Source organism: Gambusia affinis, linkage group LG04 (assembly GCF_019740435.1).
Source record: "Gambusia affinis linkage group LG04, SWU_Gaff_1.0, whole genome shotgun sequence".
Lineage (NCBI taxonomy): Eukaryota > Metazoa > Chordata > Actinopteri > Cyprinodontiformes > Poeciliidae > Gambusia > Gambusia affinis.
Window position 1 is genome coordinate 14172098 of NC_057871.1, and position 21724 is coordinate 14193821.

At 37.3% G+C, this 21724-nt stretch overlaps 2 protein-coding genes across 2 annotated transcripts; one reads left to right on the forward strand and one right to left on the reverse strand.

The window, feature by feature from the left end:
* The first annotated feature begins 518 nt into the window (after positions 1-518).
* Positions 519-11969, forward strand: ifngr1 (interferon gamma receptor 1). The gene is made up of 7 exons (XM_044115510.1): positions 519-848; positions 6176-6299; positions 6402-6583; positions 7431-7588; positions 8762-8912; positions 9471-9604; positions 10199-11969. The coding sequence occupies exons 1-7, from the start codon at positions 788-790 to the stop codon at positions 10607-10609; spliced, it is 1221 nt and encodes a 406-aa protein (XP_043971445.1). The 5' UTR covers positions 519-787; the 3' UTR covers positions 10610-11969.
* Positions 11970-12047: 78 nt separating this feature from the next.
* Positions 12048-20978, reverse strand: ltv1 (LTV1 ribosome biogenesis factor). The gene is made up of 11 exons (XM_044115509.1): positions 20725-20978; positions 20115-20246; positions 18497-18700; positions 17557-17644; positions 17261-17393; positions 16567-16792; positions 16237-16364; positions 16017-16153; positions 15229-15281; positions 13776-13976; positions 12048-12492 (listed from the first exon to the last, which is right to left on the reverse strand). The coding sequence occupies exons 1-11, from the start codon at positions 20725-20727 to the stop codon at positions 12382-12384; spliced, it is 1416 nt and encodes a 471-aa protein (XP_043971444.1). The 5' UTR covers positions 20728-20978; the 3' UTR covers positions 12048-12381.
* Positions 20979-21724: the final 746 nt, after the last annotated feature.

Sequence of the window (21724 nt, forward strand, 5' to 3'; positions counted from 1 at the left end):
GAAGTCAATGGCTTGGAAATCTGTTAGGGAAACCCTGAGCTAGAGAGCAAGAAAATATAAAAACAAGATAAATGTCACCTGTTTTCTTCTCCATATGGGAATAAAATCAAATACTGTCAGGAAAGCAGTGGAAAGATAAATCACATTTCTTAAATGTGTCACCTGAAAGCAATTTTTTTTATAAAGAAAACAAAACGGAGTCTAAAATGCAGCCTTGCGGGACTCCACAAGTAATGAATTCTGACCAGAAACGTCTTGTTGATAATTAGATCCCAAAACACAATGGAAACATGGTTTAACCATCATTTAGGTGTTTAAAGTCAGACTGAAACATTTTATTAATACATTTATCCTAAAAAGAAATGTCACAAAGTCCTTTAGTAGTAGGTCAAACCCTTTTGTTCAACCTTTTCACATTTATTTATTTTTTAGATTGAGATTCTGACTTCTACCACTAGACGGCGATAGTGCATAACAGACTTTTGGAAAGACCCACCCCGTGACGTCAGTCAAGGTGTTTCACAGGTTAATGAGCCATCAGTGTTTTACTCCACACGCCTGAGGACTAGTCGGAGCTCTGACTCATTTCTACTGACGGGAAGTCTGACAGGAAATCGACTTAAAGGGAAAAATAGCTCCGATGTCAAAACACGCAGTTGTTGAGGCTTTTAATCCTTTTTGCCAAATGTGGGGAAGTTGAGGTTTAATTCGTTTAATTCTGGCAGCCGGTCGCTGAGGAGGAAGTCCAAACTGATCGTCAATCAGAACCCCTTCAAAGGCCTCAGCCATGCTGACGAATGGTGCGTTCACGGCCCTGATTCTGATCTGCGGGCATTTGTCTGACGCCGGTAAGAAGGTTTCTTTGACAGTTTTTAAACCAAAAATATTTACGTTTATTTAGCTGAAATAAGGCTTGGTAGCTAGTTTACAGAGAATGCATGAAGAGATGTACATGAATTAAAATAGAACATGACTGTAATATATCTAATATTAGAGAAAAAATATTGTAAAGATGTACCCTAAAACAACTATTATACACGAACTGATAAGGAAATGATTGTTTCTTTGACGTTTTAATATCTCGTTTCTGTTTCAAAGTGGTTGATCAAATGCACCACAAGGAAAATCCCGAATGAAAAAATTAATATTCATAGAAATCCTAGACAACGAATTCACTCTGTTTACTTTAACAAAATAAGTGAATTTTCCGTCTTTCATTCTGGAAAAAAAATGTCAAAAAATATAAATAATACAAATTAACTTAACTAAGGTCTTTAAAATTAATTCTGAAAACTGTCAAAGTCTCGTATGTTCAGTTGAAGAGGTTGTGAATCATGACCTTTGTTTTGTTATAAAAGGCTGAAAAGGGACAATTCTGTGAGATGTTGTCACCTGACAGTAATCAGGGCTGACCTGTTTGACAGAAGGTGTGGAAATACCTTTTGTTCTTCTTCTACGAACTCTTACTCAACCTGCTTGAATGCAGTTTTCCACTGGCTAAAAAGCAGATTGGGAAATCTACTTAAGTAGGGTGACCAGACGTCCTCTTTTTCCCGGACATGTCCTACTTTTCAGACCTAAAAAAATGTCCGGGGGGAATTTCAAAATCGTCCGGGATTTTGGTGAACTGCCTCAAAACACATTACATAGTGTTACCTCCCCCCGTTGGCGCATGTTTGTCCGCCGATTCTACCCCCCCCCCCCACCCGCCAACAAAAGAAGAAGTGTCCTCCTTTTCAGAAACCCAAATCTGGTCACCATAACTTAAGTAATTTAAATTCAATATCAATTTAGGTTATTTATAGTTTAATTCACAACAAATCTGTGTTTTTTTACTTCCCTAAAACTGGAATATGTACCTTTTGTAAATATCCATCCATCCATCCATCTTCTTCCACTTATCCGGGGTCGGGTCGCGGGGGTAGCAGCTTCAGAAGGGAGGCCCAGACTTCCCTCTCCACAGCCACTTCCACCAGCTCCTCTGGAGGAATCCCAAGGCGTTCCCAGGCCAGCCGAGAGACTTAGTCCCTCCAGCGTGTCCTGGGTCTTCCTCCTCCCGATGGGACGTGCCCGGAACACCTCACCAGGGAGGCGTCCAGGAGGCATCCTGACCAGATGCCCGAGCCACCTCAACTGGCCCCTCTCGACGTGAAGGAGCAGCGGCTCTACTCTGAGTCCCTCCCGGATGACTGAGCTTCTCACCCTATCTCTAAGGAAGAGCCCAGCCACCCTATGGAGAAAACCCATTTCGGCCGCTTGTATCCGTGATCTCGTTCTTTCGGTCATTGACCGGTACAACGCCCGCTTGACGGCAGACGCTGCACCAATCTGCCTGTCAATCTCCCGCTCCCTTCTTCCCTCATTCGTGAACAAGATCCCCAGATACTTGAACTCCTCCACTTGGGGCAGGACACCCCCCCTGACCTGGAGAAGGCACTCTACCCTTTTCCGGCTCGAGACCATGGCCTCGGATTTGGAGGCACTGATCGCCATCCCGGCCGCTTCACTCTCGGCTGCGAATAATTGTATTATTTTAATTTTTTTCATGTTTTCACCTGATGCCTGTAAAAAATAAATAAATGAAAGAAGCTTGGTGGTGACAGCATCGTGCTGCCAGGCTGTTTTTCTTTAGTTGGTCAGAGTTGATTGGAAGAAAACCTGTTAGTCTACAAAGAGTTCAGACTAGGGCGGCGGTCCAAAACTAAAGTTTCCGTTTCTCCGCAAACATGAAGTAATTTGTCAAGTCAGTTTTATCTATAAATCTCTCATCCTAAACCAGAAGTTTACATATTTTATATAAGAAACGCCACAATTCTCTTCATGGTATGTCGGCTGATTTATTTATTCTTTCCATTGACGTTACACAAAGATGCCATGTGTTGTAGGTGTACTTTAAATTACATCCACAGGTTTGTCTCTAATTAACTCAAATGTTGTGAATAAACTTCCAAACACATGGCATCAAATGTCCCAAATTGTTTAAAGGCTTATTTAAGTTTTTGACTTTAAAGAAAGTTATACAATTTGCTGCTGTTGATAATCTTAATTGACCTAAAATGGGAAAAGTTTCAGTGATGAAAAAAATAGTGTATGTAAACTTCTGGTTTCTAAGGTATGTAAATGGACCAAAGTTCTGTACAAGATCATCAAACACTAATCAATCAATAAATGTATAAAATACAACAAATAAAATAACATAAAACAATAAAATACAATGTCAGCTCTTATTAAATGCTAGAGAATAAAAATGATTCTTGGACTGATTCAAAGTATGAATAATACTTGTACGTAATTATTTGTGTTTATAGATCATAAAAATTACTCTAAATATTTGTCTTTGCATGAAAATATGGGGTGTAAAACCTTTAGCAAGTCACTGTATGGATACATTTCTCTTCTTCTGCTGTTATCTGATTACATGTTGGTACAAGTAGAAGTTTCACTTGTATATCTGTTGCCTTTTCCATTTCCTTGTCAAGTGTTTAAAAATATTTTTGTTCTTGCGACACCTTTTGGATCATGACTCGCCGGTCGACTGAGGCCGGTTGTTGCTGCTCTATCGGCGAGTTTCTTAAACTCCGTTATCGTCTCGTTTGGTCTGTGGAGTTTAACCTCCAACTGAAGAATTGTAAAACTATAAACACAGCAGTTTGTAAAGCAAAGGTCAAAAACATTTAGTTGCTGTTGCAAACTCTTTCAATAAACAGCTGAAAATGATTTTGGTTGGCCTGCAGAGATTGTTTAAGTAAATTAAAGTATCCAAAATTAATCTAATGATAAATTAAAATTAGCTCAATAATTTCTATTTGCCTGGTTTATAGTTTTTCTCTTTCTACCAAAAAATGATTAAAGTCTTCAGTCTGGTGTTTTGGCCTCAACTAACACTTTTTTTTTTTTTTTAGGAATAATTTTGTTTACAGACGTTATAATTAATTTTATTTGTTGTTTCTGTTGTTTTCTTTTTTAATCTTCCAGTTTCAGTATTAAATATTCATTATAATTTAAAGTTTATTGATTTTTGAGAATGTGCTATTTTATTATTATGCCATTATCAGTTTAATGCATTATATTATCGTTTATAGCAATAACTTCTGACGCAATTTATTGTCCAGTTAAATTTACTACCATGACAGGCCTAATCAAGTAGCCGATAGAAGATCAACAAAAACATAAAACATGTAGATTAAACATATTTTAAAAATAATTCACCACCAAAGTTAAAATCACCAATAAAGTGGTTGTTGTATTTATAGATATAGCCATGGAGCCGATCACAAACAAAACAAAACACACAGCCATAATTTTTGTTTTGTCTTAGTTGTTGATTGAAATGCTAATAATGTTAATGGGAGGAACTGGTGCAGCAGTTTCTCAGCTAATGGTTCTGCTTCGATCCAGAGCACACTGGCATCACCAGGCGTCCTCATCTATCGATCAATCAATAGTAATTAATTGATCGATTAATTAAAAATTTGACACATTTTGCAGATGTTTTATTTAATCACTTAAACCTTTTTTTGTTTGTTTGTTTGTTTGTTTTTTTGCAGTACTATACATTAAAAGATGAAAAATGAACAAATCAATTCATTAAAACAATTCCTAAAATACAACAATACTCCTTTAGTGTTTTGCTTTATCATTGGTACTAAAAGATTTATCTGCAGTGGAAAAAAATAAAATAAAAATCAACCAACATGTGAAAAGCTCAGCACTTTCTGCTCGACTTAACATCGCTGCAGTGTAGGACTGATTTGTTTACTTTTTGGATTAACCGATTACTGGATAGTGAAAGGGGCATAAAAGATTTTATTTTTGCTAAAACTGGCCTCATCAGTACTGTTGAGCACTTTCTTTTTAATCTTAAGTTTAAAATGTGTATATATATTTATTTTTTTTACAGTTTTGGTTTAATTACAAATCTCAGTATGTTGTTCTTGGAAATGGCATAGTTTACTTAAGGATTAATTGCTAAGTTTGTTGATTATTTCAAAAATCAATTCATCACGATTAATCACTTCAGCCCTACAGTTTTTAAATAAATTTTTTATTATTATTATTGCAGGCTTCCTGTCCAGCTGTGGTCATTTTCTGACAGGAGAAATAAAAAATTATTTTCCACTTTAGCTAAGAACTCGTTATAAACGGAGGTTTTTCTGAAAAACGAGGCATTAGATTTAGTCTGTCATGATTTTTTCCCATCTGCTGAATCGCGCTGGATTCCTGCTCTGGCTGTGAGAAACAGTAACTGAAACCCTGAAGATCAGTGAACCAGTTGCTGTCATCTGTCACCTCAAGGCCTTCAGATCCTGGATGCAGTACAAAGTGCTGTTGTGTTACTGTGTGTGTTGCATAAAACTCTATTATAGTTTTGAGCAGCAGTCTGACTTGTTTTTTTTTTTTATTTTAACCCTGATGGCGCTGAGTTTTGCTATTTGAACTATGCAGATCTTTATCGGAGCAGGTCTGACAGAATGATAAGTGGGGGTTTCGCCTTTGAATTTGGGTCCATCCTCATGTTTCCTGAGGGTGCGTTCACACCAGCCCTGTTTAGTTCGCTTTAATAAAACTCTAGTTTGTTTGCCTAGGAAGTTTGGTGTGAATCTGCATTTGAACTCTGATTTGGACCAATAAAAACAAGCTCTGGTCCGGCTAAAAACATAGGCCTGGGTTTGGTTGAAGCAGACCGGAGATGGCTCCAAAGGCAGGAAGTAGACTATAGCGCAGGGCATTGTGGGTAAATACAACAAAAACAAATGAGGGAGTTGAACTCTGGAGTGAGAAATGGATTACGGTCTTCTGCCAAAGACAAAATAGAAATCTTACAGCCTCTAAAATCAGAGACCACTCCCTTTTTGTTTACATTTTGTGAAGAAGGAAGAGGCTCTCATAACATCTTTGTTTCGTTTCCTTCAGTGGTTTTTGTTGTGGCGCCCCCACAGGTGTGGAGGAGGACTTTTAGGCCAGTCCTGAGCCTTTTTGGTTTAATTACAGAAATAGTTTTATTTACAATATTTTGACCAGAGCTTATTGTTGAAGTTCTGGTTTACCTAACTCTGTTTAAGGCACCAGAGTACAAGTAGAATATGAAATACTTGTATTTGCCAAAAAACAGACGTCTATAAGAGAAATGTCTTTCAGAGTATTACAACTCTTATTTGCTTTTCTTTTTTTGCAGTTCCACCTCCATCAAATGTGATTGTGAAATGCAAAAACCTGAATACCATAGTTAGCTGGGATTACAGTAAAGATCAACCTCAAACCATTTTCTGGGTAAAAATCACTGGAAAAAGAGCTGCAGGGTAAGTATCTGCTGTTGCTCCTTGGTGTGTTCTTTCTCTCTTTGATTTAGAGCAATATTAATGAAATTAAACAATTGTTTTGTTTTCTTGCTTTGATTGAAGGTCTTTTGAAGCGAACACAACAGCCCACCAGTACGACCTCACCCAGTTTGTGTGGAGCTCCAGGGAACACTACCTGTCGTCCCTGGGTGTTGACGTAACAGCCGTCCAAGGAGGCGAACAGTCTGAAGCCGTGCAGTCAAAGTCCTTCTCCTTCGACCGTTTAGAAACAGTTGATAAGAAATGTAAGTAAAATCATTCAGCATGCTCACCAGCTCAGCATTTAGCAGACTTTTATGGGGTGCCATTTGTAAAACTGCACAAACAAAAAAATTAAGTGCAATAATTTGGGTTATTTGGTTTTTCGCAATTGTAAAAAATATACATGTTATATTTTCAGTCATATTTCACCATATTATTCATTCATTTATAAACCCCAGGCTCTCCAACTAAATAATTAATTAGCGAGATAATTATTAATTTCAGGCTAAATTTTTAGCTTCCTGAGTAAATATTTAGTTTGCAAACTAACTCCTCCTGGCAGCGTTTACGCTAGTCTGCAGAAGTTGGGAGAAAACGAGTCAGATGGGTCTTCAACAATAATTGAAAATATTGTTTGAAAATGTTTTCTTCTATTGAGTATTGATCACCTAATCGATGTAATCACAATACTTGAATTTAGGACTTCAAAATGAACCAAAGTATAAAAAAAACTACTAAAACTAAGCAATATTTTACTAATAACCAATAAAAACCAGCAAAGATTCTCTTATAACAAATTAAACCTAACCGTTAAAATGAATTAAAACTAAAGCATAATGAGAAAAACTGTTTTTCCTGTGGTTGAAGGGGTTAAAACCTTGTTTAATTTTCCTTCTATTTCTTTACTATAAGCCACTTTGCGTTAGTTTAACACACAAACACGTTTTTGTGGGTTATGAATACGTTTGCATGGCAGTGAAGCTTGACTGGAGCTGGATTGTGGTGTTTGCACTGGTTTCCAGCCAGCTTCCTGATGCTGTCGCAGGATGCTTGACTTGGATTTCAGGTGAAAGGAGTCAGTCAGATAAACTTTAAATCATCTTTTTTTAGGTTCGTTGGATTTTCCTCCTGTGAAGGTGCACAAGACTGAAAGTGGGGCTTCTGTGACGTTCGAAAATCCCCTCCGTTTCTACGTCGAATTGAATGGGAATCTCACACACAACAGTAAAGCTGATCTCCTTTACTATGTTTCGTCATCTGAAAAAACTGTAAGTAAGCTACCATTATAAACTGTGTTCCTTTAGTTTTTATTTTTATTACAGTGAAAAGAAATGCTAATATTTGATAGCTGTAAAACACCAGGCTGTAATCCTGATCTCTTTTCATCCACAAGTTGACGCTAACATTTCTGTTCCTATGTTTAAAATCTGTCATTGTCTCAAATTTGGAGTGATTTTACGTCAGTTTCACAGTGTAATCACCGCAAAAGAAAACATCTTTTCATGCTAGTGTGTTGAAACTGCACCACTTAGATAATATGTGTAGCTCATTTAAAATGTTAGTTATCACAAGCTTTTGAGAGAATTAAATATGCAACCACCTTTAAATATAGGATATGTATTTTATTGGTTTGTTAGTCCAGTATTTTTGGGGCAGTGACTAAGTTGAGCTTAATAAATGTCAGAGTTTGGATGTTGGAAACAGATTTACGAGCAGAAGAGGATGGAAAGCACCTTCTGGTTGTTTGACGTTAAATCTGCTGTCTAAAGCTTTGCACACTCCAAGCTGGTTTCAGAAAAGCTTTTATCCAAATAAACTTGCACAAATTCACCCCTGAGCAAATTTGTGCTGCACTGCCTATAGGGGGCAGTGTAGTGCAAAGCTAAAACCTGTCAGCCAATCAGATTGCTTCTAACAACCTCCACTTCCTGTTAGTAATTAAACATGGCATCAGGAGGTTCATTTAAAAGTTTAACTATTTTTAAATTGCATTTTAGAGTATAAAGCTAATAAAACATACAAACATCGATTGGGAATCGTGTGAAAGGAAGTATGTAGTGAATTGTTTGTTGCAGATGATAACGCATGGGGAACCTAAATTTCCATTTTCCCACACACAAACAAAATGTTTGCTCAAATCTCCTTTTTGAGAGTTTTTATAAATAATTTCTAAATAATGGACTTTAAACAAAGTTTTTTTGTGGATAAAAGGCCAAATCACATAAAAATGTATTTGTTTTCCTAATTATCAGTCTACATGTGAACTAGACTGAGACAACAGCTTCACAGAATCAGAGAGGAGGAACCTGTTAAGATTTAGTCATGCAGACTGTATTTGCACAGTATTACAGCTGGTTAGAGCTCAGTTTGTATTTCACTTAATTCATCCAAATAGGACTTCTGGGATACCAAACACACCTGTGATAATTATGTGATTTCAGTTAACCAAGTCATGCAGCGCATCAGAGGAAACCTGCGAATGCGACGTGACGGAGGAGTGCGTCACCTTAAAGGGCTACCTGCTGTTTGGAAACTTGGGTAATGAGCAAATAGAGTTCAAAGAGACGAAGGAATACTGCTCTGAAAAACAAGGTAAACATCTGCAGGAAATAAAGAAAAAGTACATTAAAACATGGACCATACCATGAAAGGTTTCCAGTGGTGAAACAGACACCATGTTTAGCTCAGATACTCCTCAGATATTCCTCTTTTCAAAAGGCATTTACTTAAAATTCAAAATGGCCGCCATATAGAAGCTCTAATTATTCATTTATTTGTCTAATGTAGATGATTCTGATATCAAACTATATATTATTGATCAAATGGAATCCAAATCTCTAACTCCAAAATCTATCAGACTTATGTTTGCCTTAGTTAGAGCTTGGATTAATGATTCTTTATTTATTTGTAAATATATAAAATAAGCTCAAGTGACAGACAATTTTGTTTTAAGTCTAATTAATAATCAGAATAAGTCACAGAATAATCAATTACTAAATTATTGTCAGATTGAAAACTTATTGAAACCAATATGAATAAAATACGGATCTTAATTAAATTGAGATAAAATGACCAACAGATATGTTTTAAACATTTTCAAACAGAAAGGCATTTTCCCTAACCTGATCACAACCCCTGTTTGTATTGTAGGTAAAGAATTTGATGGACTGGTAATGTTTGCCATCATCCTGGGGTCCATTTTCCTCATCATAATCATCGTAGCAGTAGCCGTCATCTTTAAGGTGGAGGCCTGGACCATGAAGATACCAATGCCAAAAATCACGGTAATCAGAGGAATCAACATTTTTCTTTTCTTGTGGCAAACCGCCCAGCATATTGGATCCAATGTAGATAGAAAAAGAGTAAATTTCCACCCAAAAAACCTGACATTTTGAGATTAATCTTAGAAATTTTCTAAGAAAAACAAACAAAAGTACAGTACATTTCTTAGTTCCAAAGGTTTGTGGAAAAATATCTCAGATTCTATAGAAAAAACTGAAATTTCTGAGTTTGAAAAGTTGATAATTTGCTAGAAATATCTCAGATGTTTAACTTAATCTCAAAACATCTTTGGAATTTTCAAACTCAGAAAATTTCATGTTGTTTTTTTTTCCCAGAAAGTTTCTGAGATCTCAAAAAAAAATTTCTAGAAATTTTTTTACTTTTCAAACTCAGAAATTTCCAAGTATTTCTAGAAAATATGAACTGAATCTCAAAATTTTAGGGTTTTTTTTTTTGTCTGTTTTGTAAAAAACTTGAGATTAATATAAAAAATTTCAGAGATTTCTGGGGGGAAATTTACCTTTTTTGTTTTTTCCTTCAATGTCCCTGATTCATGCCGTCCAGCTGACTGCTTGCTTGTTTCCAATTCTTAACAGATGGATTCACACGGAAACGGCACACAGCAGAGTTTCTTTACCCTGCCTGTGAATCCAGAGAACAGTAGAGTCTCCATCGTCTCTCCGCCTGTCGAGACGACTTCGCTCTTCTCAGAGGACGAGAACTTCTGTGAGCAACCGGAACCGAACGACGGCGGCGGTGATTATGACTGTCGGGCCGAGGGAAACTACGCGGATGGAGGCTGTTTGGAGGAGAGCAACCAGAACCTGGACCGTTTCGTGTCGGGGGCAAACGGGACGGACGACGACTCTCCAGACTGCTCCATGAAGACGGAGTGCGTTTCCTTATCGTCCGTGGAAGAGGAAAGGTTGCCGTATGACCGGCCACATGTACACAACCAGAGGGACCTGGGCGACGGAGAGCCGGTCATTGGTTACGGTGGGAACTAGAAGGAACAGCTACTGGGACTTTTTCCTTTTTAATTGGTGCTTCAACAGCAAGCCTCACATGTACCTCTGGGAATGTAAAGGGACAGCGATGTTTGGGACATCGATGCACTCTTAAAGTGACGGGAAGAAAATCCATTTTTCCATCCATGACCTCATAGTGGAGACGCATCAGAATGAGGACGCCGCCTTTCTGGATGCTTCCTGAAGCATTTTAACAGGTGCAATAGAAAAGCTGTACTAAACAACTTTTAATGAAAAAAAAAACTTTACATATTTGAGTTGACAGTATAGTAAGAGAAGGATGATCTGTGAAAAAAAACAACCCTCCTCTACCTTCCTACTAGATATAGCCAATCAGAGCTAGGAGGCGGGTCTTAGCGCTGTCAATCATGGCTGTGTGCAGTAAAGCCTTTTGTGAATGCTAAGGCTAGTTGGCATGGGAAGCAATAACTTTGGATAACCAGTTTTCCTCTAACAGTGAGTCATTTCTTTACCACCAGGATGATTGACAGCACTAAGACCCTCCTCCTGGCTCTGATTGGCTATTTTTGACAAGGAGTTGTAAATCTCTTCACAGATTCTCCCACATGCTGACAGTTTTAATATGTAAAAAACATTTAGTAAAAGTTGCACTCTGCGGCTTTAAAGCATCTTTCTTTAGGGATTATTCTGACTAGAATCATCCCTGATTAGAGAGCCGGCACATGGCCACTCAATCTTCAGTGAAAGGTTTTGACTATTTGCGCTGATTAGTCTGCCAAAACTTCAACTTTAACCTCATTTAATGTTTTATTACCTGATCAAACTAAACGGCAGCCAGCATGTGAAACAGTCGCACCTAAGATGACTACGATGGAAACTATTCGACTTGTAAAACTGGCTTCAGAAGTTTTTTATAGACGTTTATGTCACTGAAGGATTGTTTCTCTTTTCTCGAGAGCTGCTGTTTTAAGTTAATATTTTAATAAATGTGTGAATGTTAATTTTATCTTCGCTGCGCTCAAAGTGAATGCAGTCTCCTGCTTTTGTAGAACAGGTTTTTTTTCCATCCTTGTTTGCATGAGATGGAGGAAGGTCAACATGTTGCTCAACCAGATCTCCCAGCTCTGAAGGCAGGTCAACTCCACAAAGAAAAACATTTTAGATCTTTAGTTTATAAACCAGAAATGACTTCATGAAGAATTGGTGACTTTTGTGATTTTATGTATTCATATTTGCTTAAATTTTGTATATTATTGTATCACTTATCTCCTTTTGTTGGGTTGAAGTCCTTCAATCTCCATATTGTCAGATTTATAACAAGTTGACAAACTGCATTTTTTTATTGCCCACAATAAAGTATGTGTATATATTTGTAGAATGCTTTTTATTCACATTTTTTTGCAGTTTGTGAAGGCAGGCGATTGTTAAACTATCAGAAAAATGCAGAAGGCAATTATTTTCTACATAATGTTTTTTAATAGAGATATACAAGACACTGGATGGCTGCTCAGTTAAATAACATTAACGTTCCCACAGCAGTCCAGTTTTTGACGCAGATAAAACACCCGTTCCTCCTGTGGAACCTGTTTTATTCATTCAACCAGTTGCTTGCTTGCTTCTTTTTTGGTGGGAGAGAAGGGGGTGCATTTGTTTTGGCTCTGCAGTCACCCAGATTCTCCGTAGGTCGGATAACAGGAAGCTCTTCTCAGTTTCGCTGAAGAGAGGAACATGTCCACTGGAAACGCCACCAGGTGAAACGTTCGTGCAGAACGCCAGCAGTCGGTCGGCAGCTACAGCTTCAGGCCCTGAATGTTTGTCCTTAAGTTCAACATCTGCTTCTCCTGTCGCACTTTCTCCTCCTTGAACGCCAACTTGTTTGCTTTCTTCTCCACTCTCCTCTCCTGGAAAAAAAAGAGAGAATATTCAAAGTATATCCAAATGTTGAGCTTCTGCTGCAGTGTTTTCTCTTCTGACAGGGAGTGTCTCTGTTCACCTTTTGGCAATAAAAACAAGCAAGTGGTGCCCTTAAAATAAGTAAATCATGGCCAAAGATGCATTAGCCGTAATGAAAATATTTAGCTTTGACTCATCTTTGCTTATTGATAAACTTGTCTGGAACTTCGAGATATATCTGGGTTTCTTTGGCAAATCTAACTTTATATGTGGCTGAAATGATTGTGAATCATTAACTATAGAGACTCAAAGGAAATCTGCAAGAATAGCAACTAAACCAAAATTGTACAAAATAAATAAGGAAAGCAGAAAAGGTTCAGCTTTTCATATAGAAGTATTTTTCAGCAGCAGGTGCATTATTCGCTATAAATGATCAACCGTATGCTAGAGGAATGCTACGTTATAGCATTTTAAGCAATTTAAAAAAAAGAATTGAATTATTTGCACTTTTATTGTATTTCTAATATTATATAAAAATCTTTAAGTGGTTAAATAAAAAAATATGCAAGATGTGCCATTTTTTTATCTGATAAATCATCAGAATAAATTGGTTATGAAAATAATTGTTAGTAAAACTGCAACTGACCAACAGTGAAGATTGATCCCAAGTGGTAAAACGTTGGTTCTCAGTAAATCAAACTACGGTTCAATGTTTTAGTGTAAAACGGCTTTGGATGCCATAAGAGGAACAATTGAAGCCAAAATACTAAATATATAACATTTAGCTGTTAAAATGTTCTATGAAACGGTGCAGGTATCACCTGGCAAAGCAGCAGCTTTCAGGGTTTATTTTTATTTTTATAATACAAATAATACAAAGATGGAAATGATTCAACCCAGCAGAAATACTGTAAGTAAGTCTGTTCACTTTCTGCCATCCTGACTGTGATTTTTAGCAGTTTGGAGAAACATTCCTGAGGAAATCATCTTTTTCACAGATAATAGTTTCTAGTTGCAATTTAGAAGCTGAAGATTAAAACAGGAAAAACTTCAGAACAATCTTTCTCTGCAGATTATCTTTGAGTGAAATCTCAGAATAAAACAAGTCAGTTTTTGCCTTTCTGTGAGCTTTGAGATTACTCTGCATGTGTTCCCGTGGTAACAGATCCACGAATCTGCTTTTTGACGATGGAAATCCTTACGTTACCTCAACGATCTTTGACATTGACGCTTATCTGACTCCATAAACGGCAAATAAAGCCAAACCAGAGGCTCTTCGAGGTTTCCTCACCTTCCGCTCTTCTTTGATGGCCTGCTTCCTCGCCCTCCTCTCCTCTGTGCTCTCCTCTTTGTTTCGGGCCTGCGTCGACGCGCGCGGCAGATCCGAGTCGTTGATTCTCGTCATGCGCTCCGCTTGCTTGGCTGTGAGGCCCCTGGAGGGCAGGACGTCCAGAGGGATGCCCGTCTTACCGGACACACGGATCGCCTTTGGCTGCAGACAAACAACAAGTTTGTTACTATGGTAACATTCAGAGCAATGACAATGCTTTTTCTGAGTTTGACAAAAAAAATAAAAGCAGTTTTGTGTTTTTTTTTTGTTTTTGTCAAACTCAAGTGTTTAATATCTAACAAACGTTTAACATCAGAAAAAGTCAACCTCTATAAGCAGAAAATCTAGGAAAGACATTTCTTAAGACTTTGGGCTTCCGGAGAACCACAGCGATTGAAAACAAGGAAGAGTGGAGAAACCTCTGAAGTAGACACTGAGCGCAACTTTCTCTTTCACGAAACGTAAACAAAAATGGAGCGGTGTCAGATTTTAGCCGCTGCAGGATTTCTGTTTTGTCTTTTCTAAAAGACCACGAGCCATTTCTGGAGCTAGTGCTAGCCTCAAGCGTTTGTTTTTGGCTAGATTTACCCAGAATGCCCTGCTCTACAGTCCACTTCCTGCTCTTACAGCAGACTCCGGTCTTACTGGCATTCACATATGCCTTTAAACTGCACCAGTGTTGCTCATGCTTGGGTTGCTAGGTAACAGGGCTAAGCTCAGCTGGGGTTACTAGGTAACCGGGCAGTGCCAGGCAATTTTGACTTACTAATTGAGAAGTTTTTGAAACGGGTTTGTTTTGTAGACACCAAAAAACATCGACTTATTGTCAGAAATGATTGGGTGATCATTTTTTAAGCAGTTGGTCTGTTTCTAGAAGCAGTAGAGACCCAAATATAATTTTAGAAAACATGAAAGAAGTGAATTTTGCATAATGGGTTCCCTCAACGCTCACTTAACCACAGTGTAATTTGTTTTAAATGTAATTAGAGCCATAAATAAATCCATAATCTAGCAACATGAAACCAATAAGCGTCTTAGAAAACATGTCTGAAAATTACTTTAAATTTACAATAACTTTCTATGCTCTTTACAGTAGTGGTTCCATCTCCAAGGTTTTGCATGTTCTTAGTTTTCATGACATCCTAAACTAGTCTGGGCTTGTACAGGTGGATAGTTTGCTGATCTGAGAGATTAGGTTGATGTACGTTGCACCATAAACGAACAACTCTCACTCCAAGCTGAATTTAGAAGTTGGCAACTCTTGCAACTGTACAACTTATCAAAACAAAATGTATGTTCTGGGATATTTAAACCTGACAGGTCAAAGCACACCACATATGGGAAAATTAACTCACTATTTCTGGTTCGTGTGTGCATCTTACTCAATGTGTGTAAATGATTGTATCTTTGATACCTTTGCAGGTTCTTCAATGACTTTAGGTCTGTTGTACAAGTTGGAGTACGTACCTGGAAAACAAGAATATGTGGTTAACATTTAAATTAAAGCAGCATTTCTTTGTAGTTTCAATATTTTATCTCAGTGTTTGACTGTTAATTTAATTAATGTCAAGGAAACAGGTGTTTCCTCTCGTCAGTGGAGATGATGGGGCTTCATAAGATACGAGAGTCAAATTCATCACTGATGCTAATAAGGAAACAGATATGAGGCTGATTGAACCTTATCTATCTAAATCCTCTAAATCTTTTATTCACTTCATATCGTCAAACAATTGATATTTTACAGCGTTGCTGTGAAAAACTGCATTTCAAACATTTGGTAATTAAATCTCTAGTAAAACCCATAAAGACTGGATGCCATGTTTGTGATTTGGGCAAAATAAACAATTTAGGCTTTCATTTGCCTCAGACGTTTGCGAACAGAGATGTTATTACATTCTCCCTTGTCATATTAATAAGCTTAATTTAGAAAACAAACACAGTAGGTGAAATAATGTATTTAATGTTGTATTGTCCAGGATTTAGTGACATCTTGTGGTACGTTGTAGGATTAGATAAATTAAGACAATATTTCGTCCTTAAATAACAGTGTTGTAGTAACCGAGACCGAGTACTTGTTTGTAATAATAATTTACAAACAAGTAAATTATTATTTACTTGTTTAGAAGTAAATAATTTAGAAAAGTTCAAGCTACTAAATGGGAATCAAAAGCCAAGTGCCTCTCATGGTAAACAAAGACTTACTGATGATGGTTTCACAGTCCCACTTCTCCTGAGGAGCCTCACAAACAACCGTCTCCATCTCCTCTTCATCCTCGTCTTCCTCCTCCTCATTCAAAACAGGAAGTTCTTTTGGACCCAAATCGTCGGGCCTCAGAGAGCTGACCCAAAAACACAATAAAACTGTTACAAAATCAAATTTGGTAACAGGAATCATCAATAAGAGGCTGGGAAAGAACCTCACTCTTTTTCTTTCTGCTTGAAGTAATCCTTGATGACTTCCTCCAGGCGGGCGCTGTCCGGTTCGATGAAGCCCTCCAGCTCGGCGTTGTCCAGAGCCCCGATCTCATCGTCATCAAACTGTTCATAAAACTGAAAAACAAGAACGCCGGATCATAAACGTGGCTTGTTAGCAGACTAACGACTTCTCTTTTTGCTCTGGAAAAGTCATTCGATGTTAAACATCAGAGCTCTTCAGATGAACCTCCTTTGTATGCAGAGAGGTTCTCCAAAGTCCTGCTAATGACCCAATTATTTGCTAACAGAGCTCAGTGTAGCGGTAGTGACCTCTGACCTTCTCAAAGCGGTCGTCCAGCAGGCTGAGCTGCTCGTTCCTCCTCATCACAGACGAAGTCAGCGAATACTCTGTGAAGCGACTCTTTGTCTCCTCGTTCATGAACAGAAACTCCCCATCATGGCCGCCGCCCTCCAGGTGCTCGTCACCTGAGAAACCGCCGTCAGAGTCAAAGTCGCCTTCCTCGTCTGTGTCCTCCCACTCATCATCATCATCATCGGATCCTCTGTTGGAATCACATAAACAGGAAGTTTAAAAATATATATCTGTATTGGAAGTAGAGTTGAGCGATAAATTGATTTTATCTGTTTATCAAATTTTCTGTTTTTCAAGATTTAATTTTAGAAAGTTTGGATTTGTGTAGTTCAGAGTGATGTTAGCCAGGAATCTTGTCTTTTTACGACATTTTTGCTCCTTGACTTTGAATTTAGGTTAAGCCACAGAAAGATTGTATGAAAAAAAATCTGATTTTAAATTTATTTACTGTAATTTATAATTCTTTGGAAAGGAAAAAAGATTAAATTATAGATCAGATTTCCTCTAAATATATTGCTATTGCTAATATAGCACAAATATACTGAAAAACTAACATGACTGAATAATCAAAGCCACATCTTCTCCAGGGTATCTAATTGTAGAATCAGATACCTATTTCTGCAGATTTCTCGTTTGTTTTTTATATTTTCTGTCTTACTCTGCATGCACAGCTCCTTCTGTGCGGTTTGCTTTCAGGATGAAGTCATCCTCCAGCATGTTGTCGGGGTCGTCGTAGTCAAAGTCTTCGTCTAAAGCAGCTACGATATCTGGATCCATGTCCAGTCGGGGTCCTGAAAGAAAACACAGCACACAGTGAAATCAATTTATGTAAGAAAACATTCAAAATAACAGAACTAGAAGCAAGAAAGCACATTTAGTTTTTCCACAGATGTAAAGACCTGGTTTGTTTGACAATGTTTAAGAGCATTATCTGGTCTAGTTTGAGTGAATTACCAGAAACAGGAGCGGCTTTGTTCAGAAGTCCCACATCTTCCTCAAACTCCGAGGCGAACACCGAAGACGGCAGGTGGATCGTAGCTTCCTGTTCGTCAAACCAAGCAGGGATCAGACTCGTTTGGTTATTTCTTGATTTATTGTTTATTTGTTTAACCGAGAAAACATCAAATCCACGCAACTTTACCAGAAGCAGCAATATCAGACCAAGCACAAGCAACGTCAAAGAAAGAAACAATAAGACACAACCAATAATTTCTAGTTAATATACATACTTTACTAATGTTTTTCATAAAAGATTTTTCCTCATTGTATATTTTCATAGAATAACAACATTTATTCCTTTAAAATGTAAATCTTTAAAGGATCTATAAAAATAAGGATGTAAACATAAACATACATTTATTTTAGCTTAGTTTTTTGTTGCCTGGAAAAAAACCCTTTAAATCCCACATAGTTAATTTACCACCTGCTGTTTTAACCATTCCTATTTTGCAATAATAAACCAGTCTAGAGATGCAGCGAGATATTTGGCCAGTTAGAAAGTCAGAATTCCAACCTTTTACTGGTCAGTAAACACATCAAACCCAACAAAGAGTGATCTCTTTGGTGTTTCTGAGGGGAAAATGCCGTGCTAAAAAATGGAATCAGAGAAGCTCTCTAAATAGGATATTTATTTTCAGTATATGTCTTAAAATCTTTTAAGGCTTTGAGAGAACAAGAATTTCAACACACAGCAGAGCCACTGAATGGTACAGCAGAGTTCCCAGGTTTAACCCATTTGAGTTTTCATTAAAGTGAAATCTGCTCAAGTCACCATCAAAGCTTTAAAAAAAAAAAAGCTCAAGGGTTGAAAATCAGTGGAAAAAAATTGCGATCAGTTTATCTTGACAAGAAATAACTCCAGGTGTGACAGACAAAAATTAAAACACAAACTCACAGGAATGTCCTTGCTCACAGTTTCCACCTCGTTTTCCTCCTCTTCATCTCTGAAATCAGAGGCCCCTCTGTTGAAGTGTGAGGGTCCGGCGGCTACCAGCTCCGAGGGCCCAGACGCCTCCTTCAGGTGCTGCAGGTAGTCGTAATCATCGTCGAAGAAAACACCAAAGTCTCTCTGCTCTTTACGCCTCTTTTCTGCATCCACCTGGGAAACACAGCCAGGGTGTCACTTCAGCATTTCCAGCTGTGAAAATCTAACTGCTGCCTTTCACAAACAGTTCGGCTGAACATTTTTGCTTATATCCTTTTATTGTGAAAAGAACGCATGTCTTAATTCTGGGTTCTGGTGGTTTTGTAAGGAACATAGTGTTGAAGAAACAAAGTTGTTTTTCAGCAATATGGAGTTCTATTAAAGAGACATTAACCTTGTATTTAAGTCAGTTTGTTGTTATTTTTGCATAAGGCGTTCAAACATTAATTTATCCGGCTGACAAATATTTCTATACACTGAGAACAAGTTGTTATGACCCTCCCTTCCTCATTTCCTTAGTTTAATGCCCTAGCCAGCCAAGGTTCCAATGGCTGGCTACAAGTCCAGCTAACTAATTTTAAAACCAGGCATTAATCAATTCTTTACTACAATCTATCTGCAACGCATGTGGCTCTAGTGTCAGCGTAACGTCCTGACTGAATGAAAATCATTAGAACCTATTTATGTCACGTTAACGAAGAACAGCTGAAAAGTTACCGGGTTCATCAACGTAGCGATTTCGCTCCAACTCCTCCCCTCACCATTTCTATATTCTTTGTACGAAATGTTTTATAAACATTATTGTTGTTTCCACATATCATCTCCAATGTCCGCTGGACACGGTAGCGCTGCGCCGTTTCAGCTATTTGGGATTCCTCGGTAATTTCCCCTCAAGCGTGAGCAGAATCCGCGCTTTCTGATTGGCTACCTGTCACATTCAACAGGCTGCGTTAAGATCCCAGTGGGGAAAACTAATGATTACTGAAGGGCAATATGGTAAACTGACTTTATAATCTGAACTCTTTTGGCTGAATGCAGTATTTATTTACACTTTGGCTTTATGTTATTTATTTTTTATTCAAGTACATGTTTGCTAATGGAGACTGAGAATCAATTTTATTTTTATTTTTGGTTGTTTTGTTTATTTTGTTTATCAGTTCCAGTGTTGGGTGTTCTGTTTAAAATAAAGTGTATCTATGTTTTGCAGGTAATCACATGCATTATTACGTCATTTCCATTAAATCAGTGTAAAAAGGTCTTCAAACAATACTATCGTCTATCGCAATAGTTTTTTGAGACAATTAATCGTTCAGCAAAATTTGCTATCGTGACAGGCCTAATTATGTTGCTTCTAATAAACATCACTTATAACATGGACAAAATGTGCTATAAGTGAAATAATCTGCCAGAGGAACTAGTAGTTTAAAAAAAAAAATCAATATTAAGGAATCATTTATTTAAAACTATCTCCTTTATCTTGCTGAAAAGTTACTTGTCAGTTAGTTTTGTCTTATTTCAAGTGTAGAAACTGGGAAAAAAATCTTGGTAAGATTCTCAGTGTATTCTCATCATGGCTGTGAATGTTTACCTTTGCAGCAGGCAGGAGGACATGCTGCGGAGCTTTCTCATCTGCAGCCAAAGGGTCCCTCTGACTTCTGTGGACGAGGTGAAAGGTCACCGCTTTCTTCTTCTCAATAAATGATTTCTTCTTTCGATGAGGCTGGATTAAAACAAACACATAAAAAAAAAAACAAAGGAAAATGAACTCTCTTCTTTCCCGAAACATCCAGACATCAAATTTTCCAAATTTAGAGCTTTTAAAATGAGATGCTTACAAAATAAACAATAATCACATTTTGTTGCAAAAAAAGAACATTAAAAGGTTTAAAAAGAAGTCTAGAAAGATAATTCATAATTATTACAGAATAATAGGACATGAAATCCCCAATATCCATAATTTCACAACAAATATAAAATTGTTTATTTTATACTTTAAAATAAATAATAAGTGGAAAGCGCAAAGAAAAAAGGGCAGATTTCTTTCCTTTACGAAAAAGTAGCAACAGTTTTGAGATTTAATTATAAAACATCATTACACTAAATATATAGTAAATTGGATATTTCCAGTTATTACAAATATAATCCGAGTAGTTGTTGTTAGCTAATGCTATTAGCTTAGTCTGGAAATGTCCTCTTACCATTTTGTTCCTAAAACTGTCACGATTTTCTTCCGCGAATCAAGGTTAGCAATGCCAAAAGCTCCCAAAACACCTGTAAAACACCCTTGAAACAATATAATTCTCAAAATGTAGAAGTTACGGTAAGGATTTATCAACGCTGCAACCTCATAACTCGTGTTACATTAGATCAGACACACGGAGGAAGAGGGCAGGACGTTGCGGTAATTCTTGGCGCTGATTGGTGCAGAGGGTTTCAGAAGGCGGGCCCTTCACTCCAGCTGATCCAATCTGGTCCCATCTTCACCATGCTACTTCTTTTTCTTCCTCTACTTAGTGACTGCGAGCAAGCAGCGTTTTCGAGCGTTATCGCCACCAGCTGATACAAAGTAAGGACTGCTTCTTTCTTTGTTCGCCACAACTTATTTTCAAGATTAGTTCTGAATATCTTAAAGAAAATGTATCTTATAACAAGTTTCATTGAGATTTTGTCTGACCCCCTAAGTCCTAAAAAACATGTAGTTGTCATGGTAAATTAAAGATTTAGGGACAATAATTACGTAACAAAAAATACGTTTATTTAATAGGTCAATAAAAAAAGAAAAAACAAGTCACTTAAAAGGATCAGCCAAGAAGAGTGAAGCTAGTAATAATCAGTGAAGTTCAGGAAATTCATTATCTATTTTTTTTTTTATTTCAGTTATTATAGTTCAAAATGAACACGTCACACATTGATACAAACAAAGGTTTTGAATGAAAAAAGTCTTGTATGTCTCCCCCTTCTCCGACAAAGTCAATTTACTATACCATAAGCAACTAAACAATCAATCATCCATATAATCTTTAAACCCAATCAGGTAACGTGTACATATAAAAATAATAATGAAGTAAAGATATACATATTATTCTTGTGTTGTGTTGCGTTCCAACAGAAATAGTGACTTAGGTAATCACACGCAATCAATTCAGTTAATTCAAGTTCAAGTTTATTTTAAATGGGATAATACATATTAATAAACAA

Excerpts from the sequence above, each read along its gene's own strand:
- ifngr1 (XM_044115510.1), top strand. The coding sequence starts at position 788 with ATGCTGACGAATGGTGCGTTCACGGCCCTGATTCTGATCTGCGGGCAT. Across the intron at positions 7,589-8,761 it reads TTTCGTCATCTGAAAAAACT|TTAACCAAGTCATGCAGCGC; the intron begins GTAAGTAAGCTA and ends ATGTGATTTCAG. Across the intron at positions 8,913-9,470 it reads ATACTGCTCTGAAAAACAAG|GTAAAGAATTTGATGGACTG; the intron begins GTAAACATCTGC and ends TTTGTATTGTAG.
- ltv1 (XM_044115509.1), bottom strand. Across the intron at positions 17,645-18,496 it reads CTGTGAGCAAGGACATTCCT|GAAGCTACGATCCACCTGCC; the intron begins GTGAGTTTGTGT and ends TTTGACGAACAG. Across the intron at positions 15,282-16,016 it reads GGACTGTGAAACCATCATCA|GTACGTACTCCAACTTGTAC; the intron begins GTAAGTCTTTGT and ends CTTGTTTTCCAG.